Here is an 18,340-nt window from a genome sequence, read left to right on the forward strand (position 1 = left end):
AGTCACAGTGGTTAATTCTGGTATTGCCCCAACCCCCAAGCTTCCCTACCTTGGGTCTTTTGCTCTGGTGATTTCCTCTGCCTTCCCTTTGCTCTTTATTTTTGTTTATGTTTGTTTTGTTTTGGCTGTGCCTGTGGCAGGTGGAAGTTCCTGGGCCAGGAATCAAACCCTAGCCACAGCAGCGACCCAAGCATTAAGTGACAACACCGGATCCTTAACCCACTGCACCACAAGTGAACTCCCTTCGATCCTTAAATGAGTTAAGGATCTGGCGTTGCCGCAAGCTGTGGCATAGTTTAAATTTCACTTCTTCAGAGCATGCTTTCTGAAATAAATTCATCTCTCTATTCTCCCTCAAAGTGCCCTATATATTTCCTTCATGACATCTATAGGTTTTTGGGGTTTTTTTCCCCCTTTTTAGGGCCACAGCTGCGGCATATGGAGGTTCCCAAGCTAGGGGTCGAATCAGAGCTACAGCTGCTGGCTTATGCCACAGCTACAGCCACACAAGACCTGAACTGCATCTGCAAACTATGCCACAGCTTGTGGCAACGCCAGATCCTTAACTCACTGATCGAGGCCGGGGATCAAACCTGCATACTCATGGATCCTAGTCAAGTGTTTTTTTTGTCTTTGTCTTTTTAGGGCCGCACCCGCAGCCTATGGAGGTTCCCAGGCTAGGGGTCCAATCGGAGCTGTAGCTGCCGGCCTATGCCACAGCCACAGCAATGCTGGATCTGAGCTGTGTCTGTGACCTACACCACAGCTCTTGGCAATGCCAGATCCTTAACCCACTGATCGAGGCCAGGCATCGATCCCACATCCTCATGGATGCTAGTCAGGTTCATTAACTGCCAAGCCACAAAGGGAACTCCCCAGTCAGGTTCTTAAACCTGCTGAGCCTCAACGGGAACTCCTGGAGCCGGATTTCTTGCAGCTGGATCAGCTCCCACACTTGAGGGGAGGGCCCAGGATGACTCCATCTCTCCACCTCAGCAAAGAGCAATGAGACTAACAACCTCTTGGACAGGGGATTTGAACAGAAAAGTCAGTTTCCACCTGACCAAACTGAAGGCCTCTCCCACATCCTCAAACTTTGTTGTATATTAGCATCACTGGGAAAACTTATATAAAAAAGAAAAAATCCCACTGCCCAGGTCACACCTCATACCAATTAAATCTGAGTAGATGTTAGGGGAACAGGTGATTTCGATGTGCAGCCAAGCTTGCCACCAGCACCCTGAGACACAGGACTGACACAGAGCCTACAACACAGGGAAAGGCACAAGGCATGGACCTGCCTGCATCCCAGTTTAGTTTCATGAGACAGAGAAAACAAACACAATTACAAGAGAAACAGGGATGCTCAGGAGAGGCTCAGCACGAGCACGTTTAATAATCCTTACTGGGAGAGGCGTGAAAACTATATGACAGATTCCCTAAATCAGTAAATCAGAGATTCAGATAAATAATGATCCCATGGGGGGCTTGTCACCTACTCCAAGGCCACAACAGATAACTAGAATTCTGGGTCCCAGGGTGAGTCTGAGAGGTGAGACCCTGCAAAATGCAGCGGTGACAGGGGATGTCTGTCAGACACCAGTTTCTGGACTGGCCCGGCTCCCTTCCCAGGTTCTGGGCGGGGAGGGAGAACAGGCTTTGGCTCAGTAGAACTCTGGACCAGGCAGGGGCGGGGACCAGGGCTGGCCGAGGGAACAGGCTCACTTAGAGTTTTTGGAGGGAAATTCCCGGCGCCCCATGCCACCAAAGTTGCGCACCCGATGGATGACCTGCAGCTGCCGCTCGATGGTCGCGGTGATGTTCACGTCATCAGGGATGTGGACGTAACGGACATTCCGGCCCATCACAAAGAGGTCATCCAGCTCAACCTGATGCCCCCAACGGTCCGTATAGGTGACCTGGGCCAGGCGGATGTTCATGAAGGCATCAACGTTGTCTATGCGTCCGCGGGCCACACTCTCATCCCGCAGGTCCACGGTGGTGACCTGGCCCTGGAGGCCCTGCAGCAGGATGATCAGGCTGTTCTCTGAGATGGTCCGCTCTTTCACTGAGTGGCTCACCGCCATTCTTCCACACCACTGGCTGCTGGCTGTGGGAGGGGCAGACAGAGGGGAGCTGTAGCAGGCTCAGGGCCGGAGTTGCCAACTCACCTCCACCAGGTTTTATTTTTATTTATTTTTTGCTTTTTAGGGCCGCACCCGCTGCCTATGGAGGTTCCTAGGCTGGGGGTCACATTGGAGCTGCAGCTGCTGGCCTATGCCACAGCCACAGCAACACAGGATCTGAGCCTCGGCTGTGACCTACACTATAGTTCTTGGCAACGCCAGATCCTTAATCCACTGAGCAAGGCCAGGGATTGAACCTACATCCTCATGGATACTAGTCAGATTCGTTAACTGCTGAGCCATGACAGGAACTCCTCCAGGTTTTAGGACACAATCCCCAGCCCAGACTTCCCCATGGCTGCCCAGCTATGGGCAATTTTTGTGGCTATGGAGCACCCCCAGGTGCTTCACATACACACCTCATAGAAGCCTCATACCGCCTTGCAAGCCAAGGGTCACTTATACTCATTTTAAAACCCAGGAAAACATGGCCAGGAGAAGTTAAACAACTTGTCCAAGATCAACTAAGTGGAGGTGCTGGGATTCCAATCCATGCCTGCCTGACTCCAAACCCCACACCAGTGGTTCTGAACCCTCACTATTGAATCATCTGCTGAGTTTTAACCTGACCATTATGCCCCAGAGGTCCTGATTCATTTGGTCAGGGGTGGGGCCCAGCTAGCCTATTTTTTTAAAAGCTCCCCAGGTAATTCTAATGTGCATCCGAGCTTGAGAACCACTAGTGTAGTTTACACCCTTGCTACTCAAGGTATGGTCCCTGGACCAGGAGTTTCAGCATCACCCAGGCACTTGTTGGAAATGAGCAATCTTTTCTTTCCCCAGACCTACTTAAAGAATCTGCATTTTGGGAGTTCCCGTCGTGGTGCAGTGGTTAACAAATCCGACTAGGAACCATGAGGTTGCGGGTTTGATCCCTGCCCTTGCTCAGTGGGTTAAGGATCCAGCGTTGCTGTGAGCTGTGGTGCAGGTTGCAGACGCGGCTTGGATCCTGCGTTGCTATGGCTCTGGCGTAGGCTGGCACTATAGCTCCGATTCGACCCCTAGCCTGGGAACCTCCATATGCCGCGGGAGCAGCCCAAGAAATGGCAAAAAGACCAAAAAAAAAAAAAAAAAAAAAAAAAAAATCTGCATTTTGGAGTACCCACTGTGGCACAGTGATAAGGAGCCAAAGTAGTATCCATGAGGATGTGGGTTCGATTCCTGGCCTCCATCAGTGGGTTAAGGATCTGGCGTTGTCCTGAGCTGTGGTGTAGGTCGCAAACTGCAGCTCCAAATTCAACCTCTAGCCTGGGAATTTCCATATGCCTTAGGTGTGGCCCTGAAAAGCAAAAAAAAAAAAAAAAAAATCTGCATTTTAACATGACCCCTATGTGAATCACCAGTTCTTAAACATTAGTTAGTGCACATCCGAATCACCTGGAGGACGTGTTACACCAAAAACTGATGAGCCGCCCTCCTAGTTTCTAATTTAGTCAGAGGTGGGGCCCAAGAATGTGCATTTGTAAAGACAGTCAATGCTGATGTTGCTGGTCTGCCCCCACTCCCGCCCCAGAACGACTGTTCTACACCATGCCACCACCTTACCAATAGAAATTTAGATAACTGATTGAAAAAGGAAATGGCAGCATATATAGCACATAAGTTTCGTTTTTTTAATTTTTTTTTAGGGCTGTACCCACGGCATATGGAAGTTCCCAGGCTAGAGGCTGAATGGGAGCTGTAGCTGCCGCCTGCACCACAGCCACAGCAACATGGGACTAGAGCCACATCTGCGACCTACACCAGTCATGGCAACACGGGATCCGATCCCCAATCCAGTAAGCCAGGCCAGGGATCCAACCTGCATCCTCATGGATACTGGTTGGATTCGTTTCTGCTGTGATACAACGGGAAATCCTTGTTTTTTCATTTTTAAACTCAATGAATTTTACCATATTTATAGTTATACAACCATCCAGCACATAGGTTTTGCAGGTAGAGAAACCTACGTTGGAGGCTCTGCTCCACCACACACTCTATAAACCTAGGACGGTTATTTAACTCTGAACCCGTTTCCACATGGGTTAAACCATAGACGAAACGAGGCTAACAGGCTCTCACCACATTGAACGTATTTTCCTTTGCTTTCAGAATGTCCTGATACCGTATTCCTGTAACTTTGTTTTATCTATTCCCCATTTTCAGACGCTGAGTGCAAGGTGATGGAACTTTCTTTTCTTTCCTTAAGATCTCACTCAGGATCCCGACAGGGCTGAGCGGGGCGGCATTAAGTGTGGAAAGTTACCTACACCACTGACGAGAGGCTAAGAGCTGGGCCAGAAGACTCTAACAATCCTACCCGGGCTTTTCCAGGAGTAGACGGCCAAGCAAGGGTCCGAGGCAGCACAGCGACCGCAAAGAGGCGCGTTTGGGCTCGAGTACCGGTTCGGCCACTTCCTAGAGGGGCGACCTCGAGCAAGGCACTTCACTTCTTCAAGCCTGTTGGCCAATTCCTAAAATGGGGACGATGACGACCCTTTACTCACAGAGCGTGGGAGTGGGTTTGGGAGAGGAGCTACACTCTGCGGTCGGGAGGAAAACGCTTGGCCCGCTCCGGCCGCCTCCGCAGTTCCAGGCTCCCTTGCGCTCAGCCCCGGGCTCCCCGGACACACCGCGAGGGTTCCTTCCGCTGTGCCGCTCCGCGTGGCTCCGAAACTAGCGGGCGCCTAGCTGGGTGGCCTCCCTTGCCCGGCTGACCTGCGAAACCATGGCAACAGCAAGGCCGCTCTATCCACCCAGAGCACCGAGAGCGGGGCCGCGCGCGGTGCCGCCACCGGTGGCGGCGAGCCGGGAACTACAATCCCCAGAATGCCGCGGGCGCGCGACTCGCACTCCGGAGTGCCGGATAACATCATTGGACTCTCCTTTGGACTCATCCTTTTATTCAGCAAATCAACTCGTCCCTTCCCACGCCTCCTTTAGTTCCGTGACGCCCGCAGATACCAAAACCCCAGGATGCTCAAGTCTCTTCTATGAAATGGCGTCGTGCAGGCGTGTTCCGCTTTCCCGGACAGAGAATTTACTAAGCCTTCACCGTGTGCCGGGCCCCTTCCCAGGCTCTGGACGTGATCTGATGTTACGACCCTTAATTCTACCGCGTGCGGGGACTGGGGGAAGTGCCGGGAGTTGGGGAGTTGGGGGAGGGAGGGCCGAAGGAATCTTTAAGAAAACAAATAGTCGCATCCAAAAGAATAAAATACCTAGGAGTAAACCTGCCTAAAGAGTCAAAAGACCTGTGCTCTGAAAACTGTAAGACACTGATGAAAGGAATCAAAGATGACACAAATAGATGGAAGGACATACCATGCTCTTGGATTGCAAGAGTTAATATTATCAAAATGACTATATTACTAAGGCAATCTACAGATTCAATGCAATTCCTATCAAATTACCAAGGCCATTTTTCACAGAACTTGAACAAAATATTTCAAAGCTTATTTGGAAGCACAAAAGACCCAGAGTAGACAAAGACATACTTTTCAGGAAAAATGGAGCTGGAGGAATCAGGCTCCAGACTTCAGACTACACTACAAAGCAACAATCATCAAAACTGTATAGTACTGACACAAAGACAGAAATATAGATCAGTGGAACAGGATAGAAAGCCCAGAATTAAACCCACGCACCTACAGCCAACTGATCTATGACAAAGGAGGCAAGAATGGAGAAAAGACAGCTTGTTCAATAAGTGGTGCTGGGAAAACTGGACAGCCACATGTAAAAGAATGAAATCAGAACACTCCCTAACACCATACACAAAAATAAACTCAAATGAATTAAAGACCTAGATATAAGACCAGATACCATAAAACTCTTAGAGGAAAACATAGGCCAAACGCTCTCTGACATAAATGACAGCAACATCTTCTCAGATCCACCTCTTAGAGTAATGACAATAAAAACAAAAATAAACAAATGGGACTTAATTAAACTGAAAAGTTTCTGCACAGCAAAGGAAACCCTAAATAACACAAAAAGACAACCCACAGAATGGGAGAAAATCTTTGCAAATGAATCAACTGACAAGGGATTCATCTCCAAAATTTATAAACACCTTCTTCAGCTCAATACCAAAAAAAAAAACAACCCCATCAAAAAACGGGCAGAAGATCAAAACAGACAATTCTCCAAAAAAAGACATACAGATGGCCAAAAAACACATGAAAAGATGTTCAGTTTCACTCATTATTAGAGAAATGCAAATCTAAACCACTATGAGGTACCACCTTACACCAGCCAGAATGGCCATCATCAAAAAGTCTACAAACAATAAGTGCTGGAGAGGGTGTGGAGAAAAAGGAACCCTGTTACACTGTTGGTGGGATTGTAAAAACAGTATGGAGATTCCTCAGAAAACTAAAACTAGAACTACCATTTGATCCAGCAATCCCACTCCTGGGCATCTAACCAGAGAACACCATGACTCGCAAAGACACATGTAGTCCGATGTTCATTGCAGCACTCTTTTCAATAGCCAAGACATGGAAACAACTTAAATGTCCATCGACAGAGGAGTGGATCAAGAAGATGTGGTACATATACACAATGGAATATTCCTTAACCCACTGAGCAAGGCCAGGTATAGAACCTGCAACCCCATGGTTCCTAGTCAAATTTGTTAACCACTGTGCCATGATGGGAACTCCTCTATCTCTATTTTTTTTTTAACCCTACTTCATTCTACTCCCTAAACATATATGCTTTTTCTGGGGGTATATTCCCAGCCCAGCTCCCTGCTTGGTCAAGTATCTCCTTGCTGACAACTCCTACATGCTGAGTCCCTTGTCTGCACCTCCTGCCCAGGCTGCTCCACAGAAGACCTCTGTTTCCCAACCATCTGTTGCTTATTCCCATGAGTCTCACTGGTACTTGAAACTCAGCATGTCTGCAACATAGCTTCAGCAAGTCCTTTGCAAATGAGTTGCTGCTCTGAATTCTATTTCTGTGATTGCTACCACCATTTTTCAACCACCCAAGACAGGCACCTTGAATAAACTTGATAACTTCTATCACTTCTTTTTATTGTTTTAAAGGCCACACCTGCAGCATATGGAAGTTCCCAGGCTGGGGGTTGAGAATCAGAGTTGCAGCTTCAACCTCCACTGCAGCTTTTGGCAACACTGGATCCTTAACCCACTGAGCAAGGCCAAGGATTGAACCTGCATCCTCGCAATGTCAGGTTCTTAACCCACTGAGCCACAATGGGAATTCCAACTTCTATCATTTCTTGATTCCCCTACACCTGTCACAGTCACTGAGCCTTGAAAATTCCTTGAAATTTGTCTCCCACTTTTTTTTCTTTGGCCACACTCTTGGCATGTGGAAGTTCCCAGGCCAGGGACTGAACCCAAGCGACAGCAATAGCCTGAGCCACAGTAGTACCAATGCTGCATCTCCAACCCACCAAGCCATGAGGTCTCCCATTCTTGCCTTTTTATTCTGACTGCTGCTATTCTAGTTGAGACCCGTTTTCTCATTTAATTCATTACAAAAGCCATCTTACTGGTTTGGGTGTCCCATGAGCCTTTGCAAACAAAGTACACCTATGAACTTAATTCACCTGCTAAGAAAAAATTAAAAAGCAATTCACGGAGTTCCCGTCGTGGCGCAGTGGTTAACGAATCCGACTAGGAACCATGAGGTTTCGGGTTCGGTCCCTGCCCTTGCTATGGGTTAACGATCCGGCGTTGCCGTGAGCTGTGGTGTAGGTTGCAGACGCGGCTCGGATCCCGCGTTGCTGTGGCTCTGGAGTAGGCTGGTGGCTACAGCTCTGATTCGACCCCTAGCCTGGGAATCTCCATATGCCGCGGGAGCGGCCCAAGAAATAGCAACAACAACAACAGCAAAAGACAAAAAGACAAAAAAGTAAATAAATAAATAAAAAGCAATTCACTAGCAGAATAGTCTCCAATATTGACATCGATTTGGTTCCAACCTACCTCTTAGCTGGATCTCCTTTAGGTTCTCTGTGTAGACTTTCCAACCAGTCTCCCTTCTTCCCTCCCTCCCTTTCTTCATTTCCTTTTGCCACTCTCGAGGCGTTCTTGGGCCAGGGATCAAACCCATGAGACAGCAGCGGCCCAAGATGCTACAGCAACAATGCTGGATCCTTAACCTACTGGGCCATAAGAGAATGCCTCTCCATCCAGTGTTTCTTAAGGTGTGTATGGAAACCATTTGCCTTAACATTATCTAGAATGCTTGTTAAACTAACCCCATACCTATTGAATCAGAAATGGAGCCTGGGAATCTGCCTGTCTAACAATACACACTAAAATTAGACTCCTTTCTAGTCAGACTCAGCCCCTCAGCAACCCCCAGACAAGCCCTGCATCCTTGTCTCTGCCTTCGCTAGCCTGCTCCATCTGCTGGGATCCGCTCTGCTTTATTCTATAGATAGGAGGTCCAATCCCTCCTTCAAAGGCTGGCTGGTGACCTAAACTCAGGCATTATCAGATTCTAAGTCTGAAGCGAGTGACATGAACCAGCAGGAACTGTTTGGGCTCCGTCCTGGTGCCTGTGTCATCTGGGGTTGCTGCTGGGGCTGGAGTGCTTCCCTGTGCTGCCTGCCCTTCCTTGGTTCCTGGCCATTTTCTCATGGCCCTTCGGACTTCCTGTCAGCTGGGAGTTGCCGAAGCCCTTTCAGTAGATTCTTTTCCCAGCTAAGCAGCCAGAATTAGTTTCGATTTTTTGCAACCTCAAACCCGGTGTAGGGCCCACTTGAATTGAGTTCATTTCAGGAGTCTTGAATATTTCTGTTCCCTTTTGATGAGCTGTGCTGTGGTTCTATTTCCAAACTGTCAGAGGAACACAGGATCCTGAGAGAATCCTGTTCCAGCTTGCCATCCGGGGTGCAAATCCCCTCTCCAGCAGCCTGAAGATGCTCCCCTAACATGGCCCGAGACCCAGGGGCCAGCAACTCCCTCCTCTGCCAGGTGTTGTACTCCTTTGCTGGGAAGTTTGGGGTAACTTCTACCCATTGCTTCTGGTGCTTTTCTATGGAGAACTGTCTTTATATTATATTTTAAAAGTTCCTGCTGTGGCGCCACAGCATTGGTGGTGCCTCTCCAGTGCGAGGGCACAGGTTTGATCCCTGGGTTGGCACAGTGGGTTAAAGGATCCAGTGTTGCCGAAGCTGTGGCATAGGTTGCAACTGTAGCTCAGATCTGATCCCTGACTCAGGAACTCCATAGGCTGTGGGGTGGCCAAAAAAAGTTTTTTCATGCCCTTTGAAAGTGAAGTAAATGTCCTGAATAAATAAAAATGACATCAGTCTACGCGTGACGTGATGGAACATCTCTGGGAAAGTGAGCCTGCAGACCAGGTGAGGGGGACACAGATTTGCAAGTTAATAGTTATGGTTAAAAGTAATGGCCTTGGAGTTCCTGTCGTGGCTCAGCAGTAATGAACCCCATTACTATCCACGAGGATGACAATTTGCCCTCTGGCCTTGATCAGTGGGTTAAGGATCTGGTGTAACTGTGAGCTGTGGTGTAGGTCAAAGACGCGGCTCGGATCTGGTGTTGCTGTGGCTGTGGTGCAGGTCCGCAGCTGCAGCTCCGATTCGACCCCTAACTTGGGAACCTCCATATGCTGCAGGTGTGGCCCTAAAAAGACAAAGAAAGAAAAAAAAAGTAATGGCCTTTCTAAAAAAAAGTGATGCAAAACAATCTGCAGAAGAATGCAAACTAAGCACTGCAGGACACAAAACGTTTGGTCAGCACTGGAGTGGGAGTAATGACAGGGTAAGAGTGAGAAATGGAGTGAGAGAGAGATGAGGTAGGAATGAAGATGGGGGGAAACGCCAGGGACGAAATAAGGATCCTCCAGCCATGGCCCTGGCCATTCAGACAGACTTTTTAAAAAGGCTATGGGAGTTTCTATTGTGGCACAGCAGAAATGAATCCGACTAGTAACCATGAGGTTGTAGGTTCGATCCCTGGCCTCGCTCAGTGGGTTAAGGATCCCCTGTTGCTGTGACTGTGGTGTAGGCTAGCAGCTACAGCTCTGATTCGACCCCTAGCCTGGGAACCTCCATATGCCGCAGGTGTAGCCCTCAAAAGGCAAAAAAAAGGCTACGATCCTCAGTCAGAAGTCCCCTGGGGAGAGAAAAGGCGTGATCAGAAATTCATACGACTTAGGGCCTGGAGACAGAGGAGGGACGTGTGGTGTGACAGGAGCTATGGGAGCAGAAGGGAGGAAGGCGAGGCGCACTGAAGCCTGGAGAGCTGGTGAGTGAGGGAAGGAGGCCCTGGGGAGCAGAGGCCACGGCGTGGGAGTGGGCTGGAGAGCTGGATGGAGCGCCTCAGCCGCCACTCGGTGAGGTGCAGAAAGGGGACTGGGTAGGTTCGAAACAGATAAAAGATGTGCCGAGGTAGAGAGAAGGCGGGGAGAGCACAGGGCACAGGTATTAGCTTCTCAGCTGTGACTGAACCTGCGCAGGATATCTTTTGAACACACAGAAAAACTGGAGTTCCCGTCGTGGCTCAGTGGTTAACGAATCTGACTAGGAACCATGAGGTTGCGAGTTCGGTCCCTGCCCTTGCTCAGTGGGTTAACGATCCGGCGTTGCCGTGAGCTGTGGTGTAGGTTGCAGACGCGGCTCGGATCCCGCGTTGCTGTGGCTCTGGCGTAGGCTGGTGGCTACAGCTCCGATTCAACCCCTAGCCTGGGAACCTCCATATGCCTCGGGAGCGGCCCAAGAAATAGCAACAACAACAACAACAAAAAAGACAAAAGACAAAAAAGAAAAAAAAAAAAAAAGAAAAGAAAAACTGTCAGCCCCAAACTTTCTTTTTCTTTTTTTTTTTTTATGTCTTTTAGGGCTGCACCGGAGGCATACGGAGGTTCCCAGGCTAGGGGTTGAATTGGAGCTGTAGCCACTGGCCTACACCACAGCCACAGCCACAGCAGTGTAGGATCCAAGCTGCATCTGCGACCTACACTACAGCTCATAGTAATGCTAGATCCTTAACCCACTGAGCGAGGCCAGGGATCGAACCTGTATCCTCATGGATGCTAGTCAGATTCGTTTCCGCTGAGCCACGACGGGAACTCCAGCCCCAAAGTTTCTAGAGGAAGTTGGGAGTTTTATAAAGATAAAAGGAGGTCAAGAGACCTGAAGCAAATGAGCATCTAGGAGTCAGGAGGCCTGGGTGTGCACCCAGCTCTTCCGAGGCTGTGCTACTGATGTGGCCTCACTAGGCCTAATGGAACTGGGGTGTCATGTGGTTTGGGGACCTGACGGAGAAAGTAATGTTGTTTTTGTTGGCAGAGGCACCACAGCCCTGAAACAAAAAGACTATAGAGTAGGTGTGTCTGTGGAGTGGTGGGGGGTGTAATCGAATAATCCAGAATAATTGCCACTGGCCTTAGGAATACAACTTGACATCCTCATTTGAAAAGAGGTGGGGAGTTCCCATTGTGACTCAGTGGTTAATGAATCTGACTAGGAACCATGAGGTTGCGGGTTCGATCCCTGGCCTTGCTCAGAGGGTTAGGGATCCGGCGTTGCCGTGGGCCGTGGTATGGGTCGCAGACGTGGCTCGGATCCCATGTTGCCGTGGCTCTGGCAGAGACTGGTGGCTACAGCTCCAATTAGACCCCTAGCCTGGGACCCTCCATATGCTGTGGGAGTGGCCCTAGAAAAGGCAAAAAGACAAAAAAAAAAAAAAGAAAGAGAGCAGATATACCACCAAAGCATGGAGTGGGGGGTGAGGTGGGGGGTGGCATGGGTAAAAATTCCATTCTCAGATCCCACCTGGGTGAGACCTAGAAATGTGTTAGCTCAGCAGCTTAGCTGGGCAAGCCAGCTTGGAGTCTACAAACTAGTTCCTTTCCTTTCATACAGATGAGGAAACTGAGGCTCAGGGAAGGCACCTGCCCGAGACAGATGCCAGGGTGAATTTGGGGCAGGGATGGGGACTGTGGTGCACCTTCCCTTGGGGTGCACTGGGCACTAGTGTGGGACACCCTCAGACCCCAGGGCCTGGTTTTAAGTGAACACGGACGTCTTGTCAGTACTCAGCCCACATTCTTGCCTCAGTAACCCCTTGTCTTCTCTTCCCTCTTCCCCCTCCCGACTCCCCTGCCTTCTCTGGGTGTCCTGAACCACCAGGCACATAAACCTGTTTTCGTTAACATTTGTGCAAGTCTAGATACATGAAACTCAAAGATTGCCTCATCCCCAGGCTGTCTTACCAAAGATCTGTATCTTGTTTATTCACTGCGAGAACAGATGCGTTTGAAATCGTCAGCGCGGCTCTGGGGTAGGCGGAGGGAGGAGGCTGCTTCCCCGTGGCTGTGGCCCACCTCCAAGGACCAGGACAGGCTCGGAGCCGACAATGAAGTTTGGGTTTGTGGCAGTGCGGTGGCAGCCAGATTCAGGACAGAGCCTTCCCCTTCATGGTCACCCATCAGGCCACCCCAAGTGGTGGCCATGTTGCTTAAAAGAGACTAAAACAGAAGGCGCTCTGTAAGTCTGTAAGGAGTGGTTTGCAGCCTGCTATGCTTTTCCTCCCCAGTGGACCTTTTGGGAGCTTTTGTGGGTAAGGAAGTATCCCTTTCATGGGTAGGAAGCAACTAACATTTACTGAGCGATTAATAAATCCTTCTGCATCAAACCCTATACCTCAGATGAACTAAAGGACAGGTACCCTGGGCCTCATCCCAGAAATATGTTGGTTTCTTCTCTTGCCAGGTTTGCCAGGGTCCCAGGTGGTCCCGATGGTTGGCTCATTCTTAGGCAATGACCAGCTCAGCTGAGTTTCTCTCCTGCCCTCTGCCATTCTGGACATTCTTTCCATAGGATGGAATGGACCTGGACCTCTGGATGCTGGCTGGCTCCAAGCATCAGCCAGACAGTGGCCTTAGTCCAGGATGAGGATGAGATGGAGGGCGAGCCTCCTTCCTGAAGCAATGAGGGCAGCCCTGCCCTAAGATAGGTCTCATGGATCCCAATTAGACTTGGCATCCCGCCAAGGGAAGTAACTCCTCTGGGACCCGGAAGGGAAAGTGGTACATCCAACTCAAGGCTCTGCTCGGCCACTGATGGCGAAGCAGAGGAGATGGGTGTCATGGCACAGCATGTTGGGTGTCTTTAAAAGGCAAGAATACTAAGTGGCAGAGAAAGACTCTGGGGGCAAGGAGGACACATCACACTAAAAAGCAAACTATTTCCTTCGTATGCATTTCCATTCGGGATAAGCCCACACCACATATGGATGGAGGTATGTGTGGAGACCTACAGACGCCCAGGGGCTCTGCGAGGGGCCGGCCAGAATTCCCCATCATGGCCTTGCTTACTCTGCCTCTGAGGTGACAGCTCCCAGGGTGCCAGAGAGAGGAGGGCTGTCGAATCTGGGACCCCACTGTTTGAGGCAACCGCCTTTTCCACTTAGGTCAAACTCCCAAGGCAGAATACATTCCAGAGAGCTCTGGAGTTTCGTGACAACTCACAGGCCTCTCTCTGGTCTAGGTCCCCTTTGCTAGGTCCCCTGAGCAAAGCTGTCATTGAAAACTGCAACAGGAGCTCCCTCTTAACTGACACCTGGGCTTGAACCCATGGCTCTGGATGCTTTGAATGATGGTCCTAAAACCAGAAAGAAAATAGGAAAGGTCCACTTTAAAAGCCAGAATATACTTTGCTGAAAATAAGTACATGGGCGGGCCTTCCAGAGAGAGTGCTTGCTCCCTGGGGGAGAACCGCACAGTTGGTTCAGACATAAACAGGAACAAGAGGTAAAGGCTTCATCAGTAGAAAACTAGCAGCAGCATCTGGTTCCCCGGGGAGTCCGGGGTCCTCCTCCAGCAGCCTCTCCGGAGGGGGAGGGGGGTGCCTGGTCAGCACGGCTATAACTCATCCATCATGGCAAGCAAATCATCACCCTTGCTGGCGCTCCGGCTCGGCGGGTCTGTGATCTCAAACTCCCCCATGATCCGAGCCAGCTCTTCGTTCCTCTGCTGGTCCTGTGAGAGAAGGGAGAGGTGGGAGGAGGATGTGTCGCCACCACGGCCTCTTTGTGCAACGAGTAGATAATTTTAGTTCCCTGCCTGTTTGTCAGAATAGGGACTATATTACATGCTGATTAGAGAGGAGAAGGGAGGGCCTTTGGAGTTCAAGGTTATTACAAGATGACGAGGGCGACGAGATTTGACTTACGGAATCCCCTGCACTCACCTGAGTAGCTTGGATGTTGATAACTTCATAGGATAACTCTTCTGGCCTGGATAGCGCTGCTTGTCTGCCCAAGATGGTAGAGAAATGGGTCAAAGGTCAGGATTTTTTTTTTCTTTTTTGTCTTTTTAGGGCTGCATCCTTGGCATATGGAAGTTCCCAGGCTAGGGGTTGAACCAGAGCTGTAGCTGCTGGCCGACACCAGAGCCACCTCGATGAAGGATACGAGCCATGTCTGCAGCCTGTACCACAGCTCAAGGCAACCCCAGATCCTTTAACCCACTGGGCGAGGCCAGGGATCGAACCCTCATCCTCATGGATACTAGGTGGGTTCATTACTGCTGAGCCACAACGGGAACTCCCAACAACCTACTTTTTCTTTTTTTTTTTTTGTTTTTTTTCTTTTTTTGTCTTTTTGCCTTTTCTAGGGCCGATTCCGGGCCAGGGGTCTAACCGGAGTCGTAGTCACCGGCCTACGCTAGAGCCACAGCAATGCGGGATCCGAGCCACGTCTGCAACCTACACCACAGCTCACGGCAACGCCAGATCCCCAACCCACTGAGCAAGGCCAGGGATCGAACCCACAACCTCATGGTTCTTAATCGGATTCGTTAACCACTGTGCCACGATGGGAACTCCCAACCTACTTTTTCTGATTCACCTTCTGCTCTTTCCCTTCAGCTTCCTACCCTATCCGCATCCAACAAATGCACCCAGGAAGTCAAGTCCTTTTTTGCCTCTGTGCCTTTGCACATACTAAACTCTGCCAAGAATGTTTTTCCCCTTCCTCTGCTTGGCAAACTCCAAGACCCAGCTCAGTTGCCAACTCCTTCAATCCACCGGTGCAAAGTCAGCTGCCGCGTCCTCCATTAGAGAATGCATGACATGGCACCAGAATGACCTGTGCACCTGTTCATGTTTCTATGACGCTAAGGACAGACTCCAGGTCTTATGCTCCATTTTTGGGTCCCCACACTTACCACAGTACCTATCACCTCAATGGAGACGGAAATAGAAAGAACACCCACCTCAAACATATTTGGTTCTGAGGAGGGTCACAAGACATAATGAATGCCAAAGTGCTCTGTAAACTGTAAAGCACTGTACAAGTCTTGGTGAATGACTACTGCTGTTGGTTTGGGGGAGACTGTCTAATCCCAAAGACATCATGCTTTGACCTCCTTCTGCTCTTTCTTTCTTTCTTTCTTTCTTTCCTTCCTTCTTTCCTTCCTTCCTTCCTTCCTTCTTCCTTCCTTCCTTCCTTTCTTTCTTTTTTTGTTTCCCAGCAGCATATGGAGTTCCCAGGCCAGGGATCAGATCTGAGCTGGATGTGCAATTTATACCACAGCTGTGGCAACTCAGGATCCTCTAACCCACTGTGCTGTACTGGGCTGGGGATCAAACCTATGTCCTGGCACTGCAGAGATGCTGCCGTTCCCGTTGTGCCACAGCAGGAACTCCACCCTCTAGTTTCTTAACAGTCTTTTCTTTTTCTTTGGGCCGCACCCGTGGCACATGGAGATTCCCAGGCTAGGAGTCAAATTGGAGCTGTAGCCGCTGGCCTACACCACAGCGACAGCAACGCCAGATCTGAGCTGAATCTGCAATCTTCACCACAGCTCGCAGCAATGCCAGATCCTTAACCCACGGAGTGAGGCCAGGGATCGAACCTGTGTCCTCACGGATGTTAGTCAGATTTGTTTCTGCTGAACCGCAATGGGAACTCCTCAACAGTCTTTTCTTCATATGATTATCTGGACTTCCAGTTCTCTTGCTGAACTGTGCTTTGCTCAATAAAACATTAGAACTATTTTTGGAAGGTCTCCAGAAGGTTCAGGCTATTGAATACCACTGGATTCTTCTTTAAGTTATTGAACTGGCCGGTATTTGGTTTGTGATCTTTATATCTATGTCTATGAGTGTTACTGGTTTACAATGGTTATTAATTACTGTTTTTTTAAAGGCCACACCTGTGGCATATGGAGGTTCCCAGGCTAGGGGTTAAATTGAAGCTGCAGCTGCTGGCCTACGCCACAGCCACAGCAACGCCAGATCCTTAACCCAGTGAGTGAGGCCAGCGATCAAAGCAGCATCCTCATGGATACTAGTCGAGTTCTTTACTGCTGAGCCGTGGTGGGAACGCCACACAATGGTTATTTTTTGATTCTTATCACACTGAGGATTTTTGCATATGTCTTTAAAGAAACAGGTTTGACACATACTCCTCCTCTTCATCAGTGGTGAAGAGATTCAACCGGAATCCTGACTCAGGGCCACAGGGTTTCTTAATTTCCATCCCTCCCATCAGCCTGGCCAAGAGATTCAGCTCTTCTTTAGCAAGAGGGTTTGGAGCAGTGTATTCCTGCAGAAACAATTTCATGATTTTTAGCCACACGAAGGGGATCACATTTCCTGCTGAGAACCCAGAGACCCAGGGTGGAATTACAGAACAGGGCAAAACAATAACTGTTTCAATGATTTCTGGGAAGAACTGGGCCCAAATGAAGCAGAGAAAACAGGCTTAACCAAAAAAGAAATAATCCATGCCAGAAGCAGAGGGACGCTAGCAAAGCGACAGATCAGAGAGTTGCACTCTTTCAAGATGGGCGGAAGGCCCCAGGGACCCCCATTCTCCTCAAAACAGAAACAGAAAGAATCAAACAAAAAACAGCTTTCCTCCCTGAAGGAGAAGCAAGCTGCTTCCTCTTCAGGCCTTCTAGTTCCCCCAGCCTTTGTAAGCCGCCTGGGTGAAGGCTCCAGGTCCAAGGACCTACCACACTGCCCTCAGGTGGTGATCCATGAAAACACACCCCCGAAATCCTTTCCTGCCTGTGGCTCCCTCCCTCAACTCCTGCGCCCCCTGCAGGCTTCACGCCTCCTCACAACTGGCGCTCTCTAATCCAGCCTTCCCCAGCTTTGCCTCTTCCATCACTCTGCTGCCAGCCGAAATACGGTTCTCATCTCACTTCTTCCTTGCTTGAGACACATGCCACCGCCTCCTGCCTGAAGGATAGAATCCATATTGTTTAAGCCCTTTCTGAAACAGGGCCCCACGGCTCTGACCAGTTGAATCTCTGGCCGCTGCCTCTATTGTGTTAGGATCTAGCCACGTGGGTGGGGCGCTGCCTCCCCGCCTCCCCCAGACACTATGCCCCCAGGAGCCTTTACTGGTACTGGCTTTGTATGCTGACTTATCCTCCTTCATCTCCTCGGAAAATCTTTCTTGTTCCCTGTCCCCTGCTCCTACTCCCCTGGACAAGACACAGCACTGACACATGCTCTGACACAGCACTTTACTCAGAATGCCCAGTGAGCTTTTCTTTTCTTTTTCTTTAGGGCCAAACCTGCGGCATATGGAAGTTCCCAGGCTAGGAGTCAAATCCGAGCTGCAGCTGCCAGCCTACGCCACAGCCACAGAACTCGACACGTCTTTGACCTACGACCTACATGACACTGTGTCTTCCACCTACAACACTGCTCAGGATGCTGGATTCCTAACCCACTGAGCAGGGCCAGAGATCACACTTGCGTCCTCTTGGATAGCAGTTGGGTTGGTTGCCGCTGAGTCCCAAGAGGAACTCCTCCAGCAAGCTTTTCTTCTGCCATGTTATAGTTATTTGTTCTTATTGCTGCTTTTCCCAGAGGACTATGAGCCACTTCAGGATGACACCACATCTAAACCGGCTCTGTGCCTGGGTACCTTGCCCATAGAAGTTTGCTGAGTAACTGAATATTCCGGGATCAAACCCACGCCATAGCTGTGACAACGCCACATAGTGACAACGCCAGATCCTTAACCGGCTGAGCCACCAGGGAAGTCCGCAAAACCCTATTTTGAACTTAGCTTCTACATCAGTATTCAAGGAAGCATTGAAAAGGGGAGTTTTGATGATCAGAATACCCACAAGGGCTGAACCCAGCAACCGAGGGCCTTGTAGCACTGGCACCATGCTGTTTCACATGTCCTGGTGTGTGGTTC

At 49.7% G+C, this 18,340-nt stretch overlaps 2 protein-coding genes across 13 annotated transcripts in view; both read right to left on the minus strand.

Moving 5' to 3' along the window:
* Positions 1-1,363: 1,363 nt before the first annotated feature.
* Positions 1,364-4,928, minus strand: LSM10 (LSM10, U7 small nuclear RNA associated). Of its 4 annotated transcripts, none has more exons than XM_021095944.2 (3): positions 4,884-4,928; positions 4,486-4,639; positions 1,364-2,110 (listed from the first exon to the last, which is right to left on the minus strand). In XM_021095944.2, the coding sequence occupies exons 1-3, from the start codon at positions 4,893-4,895 to the stop codon at positions 1,722-1,724; spliced, it is 555 nt and encodes a 184-aa protein (XP_020951603.2). In that variant the 5' UTR covers positions 4,896-4,928; the 3' UTR covers positions 1,364-1,721. The 4 variants fall into 4 exon arrangements, with proteins under 4 accessions (XP_020951603.2, XP_020951607.1, XP_084820072.1 ...); XM_021095948.2 differs by lacking the exon at positions 4,884-4,928 and adding an exon at positions 4,799-4,843; XM_084963946.1 differs by lacking the exon at positions 4,884-4,928 and adding an exon at positions 4,799-4,843 and having other exon boundaries at positions 4,432-4,639.
* OSCP1 (organic solute carrier partner 1) overlaps positions 1,364-18,340 on the minus strand; it is a 47,321-nt gene continuing 30,344 nt past the window's right edge. For 5 of the 9 annotated variants that reach the window (XM_021095955.2, XM_021095954.2, XM_021095952.2 and 2 more), the window contains 3 exons: positions 16,584-16,723; positions 14,365-14,428; positions 12,379-14,153 (listed from right to left, as the gene is read on the minus strand). In XM_021095955.2, the coding sequence (XP_020951614.1) occupies positions 14,037-14,153; positions 14,365-14,428; positions 16,584-16,723 (321 nt within the window). In that variant the 3' untranslated portion in view covers positions 12,379-14,036. Of the gene's footprint in view, positions 2,384-12,354; positions 14,154-14,364; positions 14,429-16,583; positions 16,724-18,340 lie in introns of those variants that run through there. The other 4 variants (XM_084963938.1, XM_084963936.1, XM_084963934.1 and 1 more) reach the window with 2 other exon arrangements.

The sequence above is a fragment of the Sus scrofa genome, chromosome 6 (assembly GCF_054392235.1).
Source record: "Sus scrofa isolate SSC_HxYL_T2T_F1_AM1 chromosome 6, Sscrofa_HxYL_maternal_Yorkshire_Landrace_v2.0, whole genome shotgun sequence".
Classification (NCBI taxonomy): Eukaryota; Metazoa; Chordata; class Mammalia; order Artiodactyla; family Suidae; genus Sus; species Sus scrofa.

What these genes read in the sequence shown, in the direction of transcription:
- LSM10 (XM_021095944.2), bottom strand. An exon ending in CTACTCCTGGAAAAGCCCGG is followed by an intron (nt 2,111 to 4,485) that starts GTAGGATTGTTA and finishes CCCCTCCCACAG; the next exon opens with CCAGCAGCCAGTGGTGTGGA.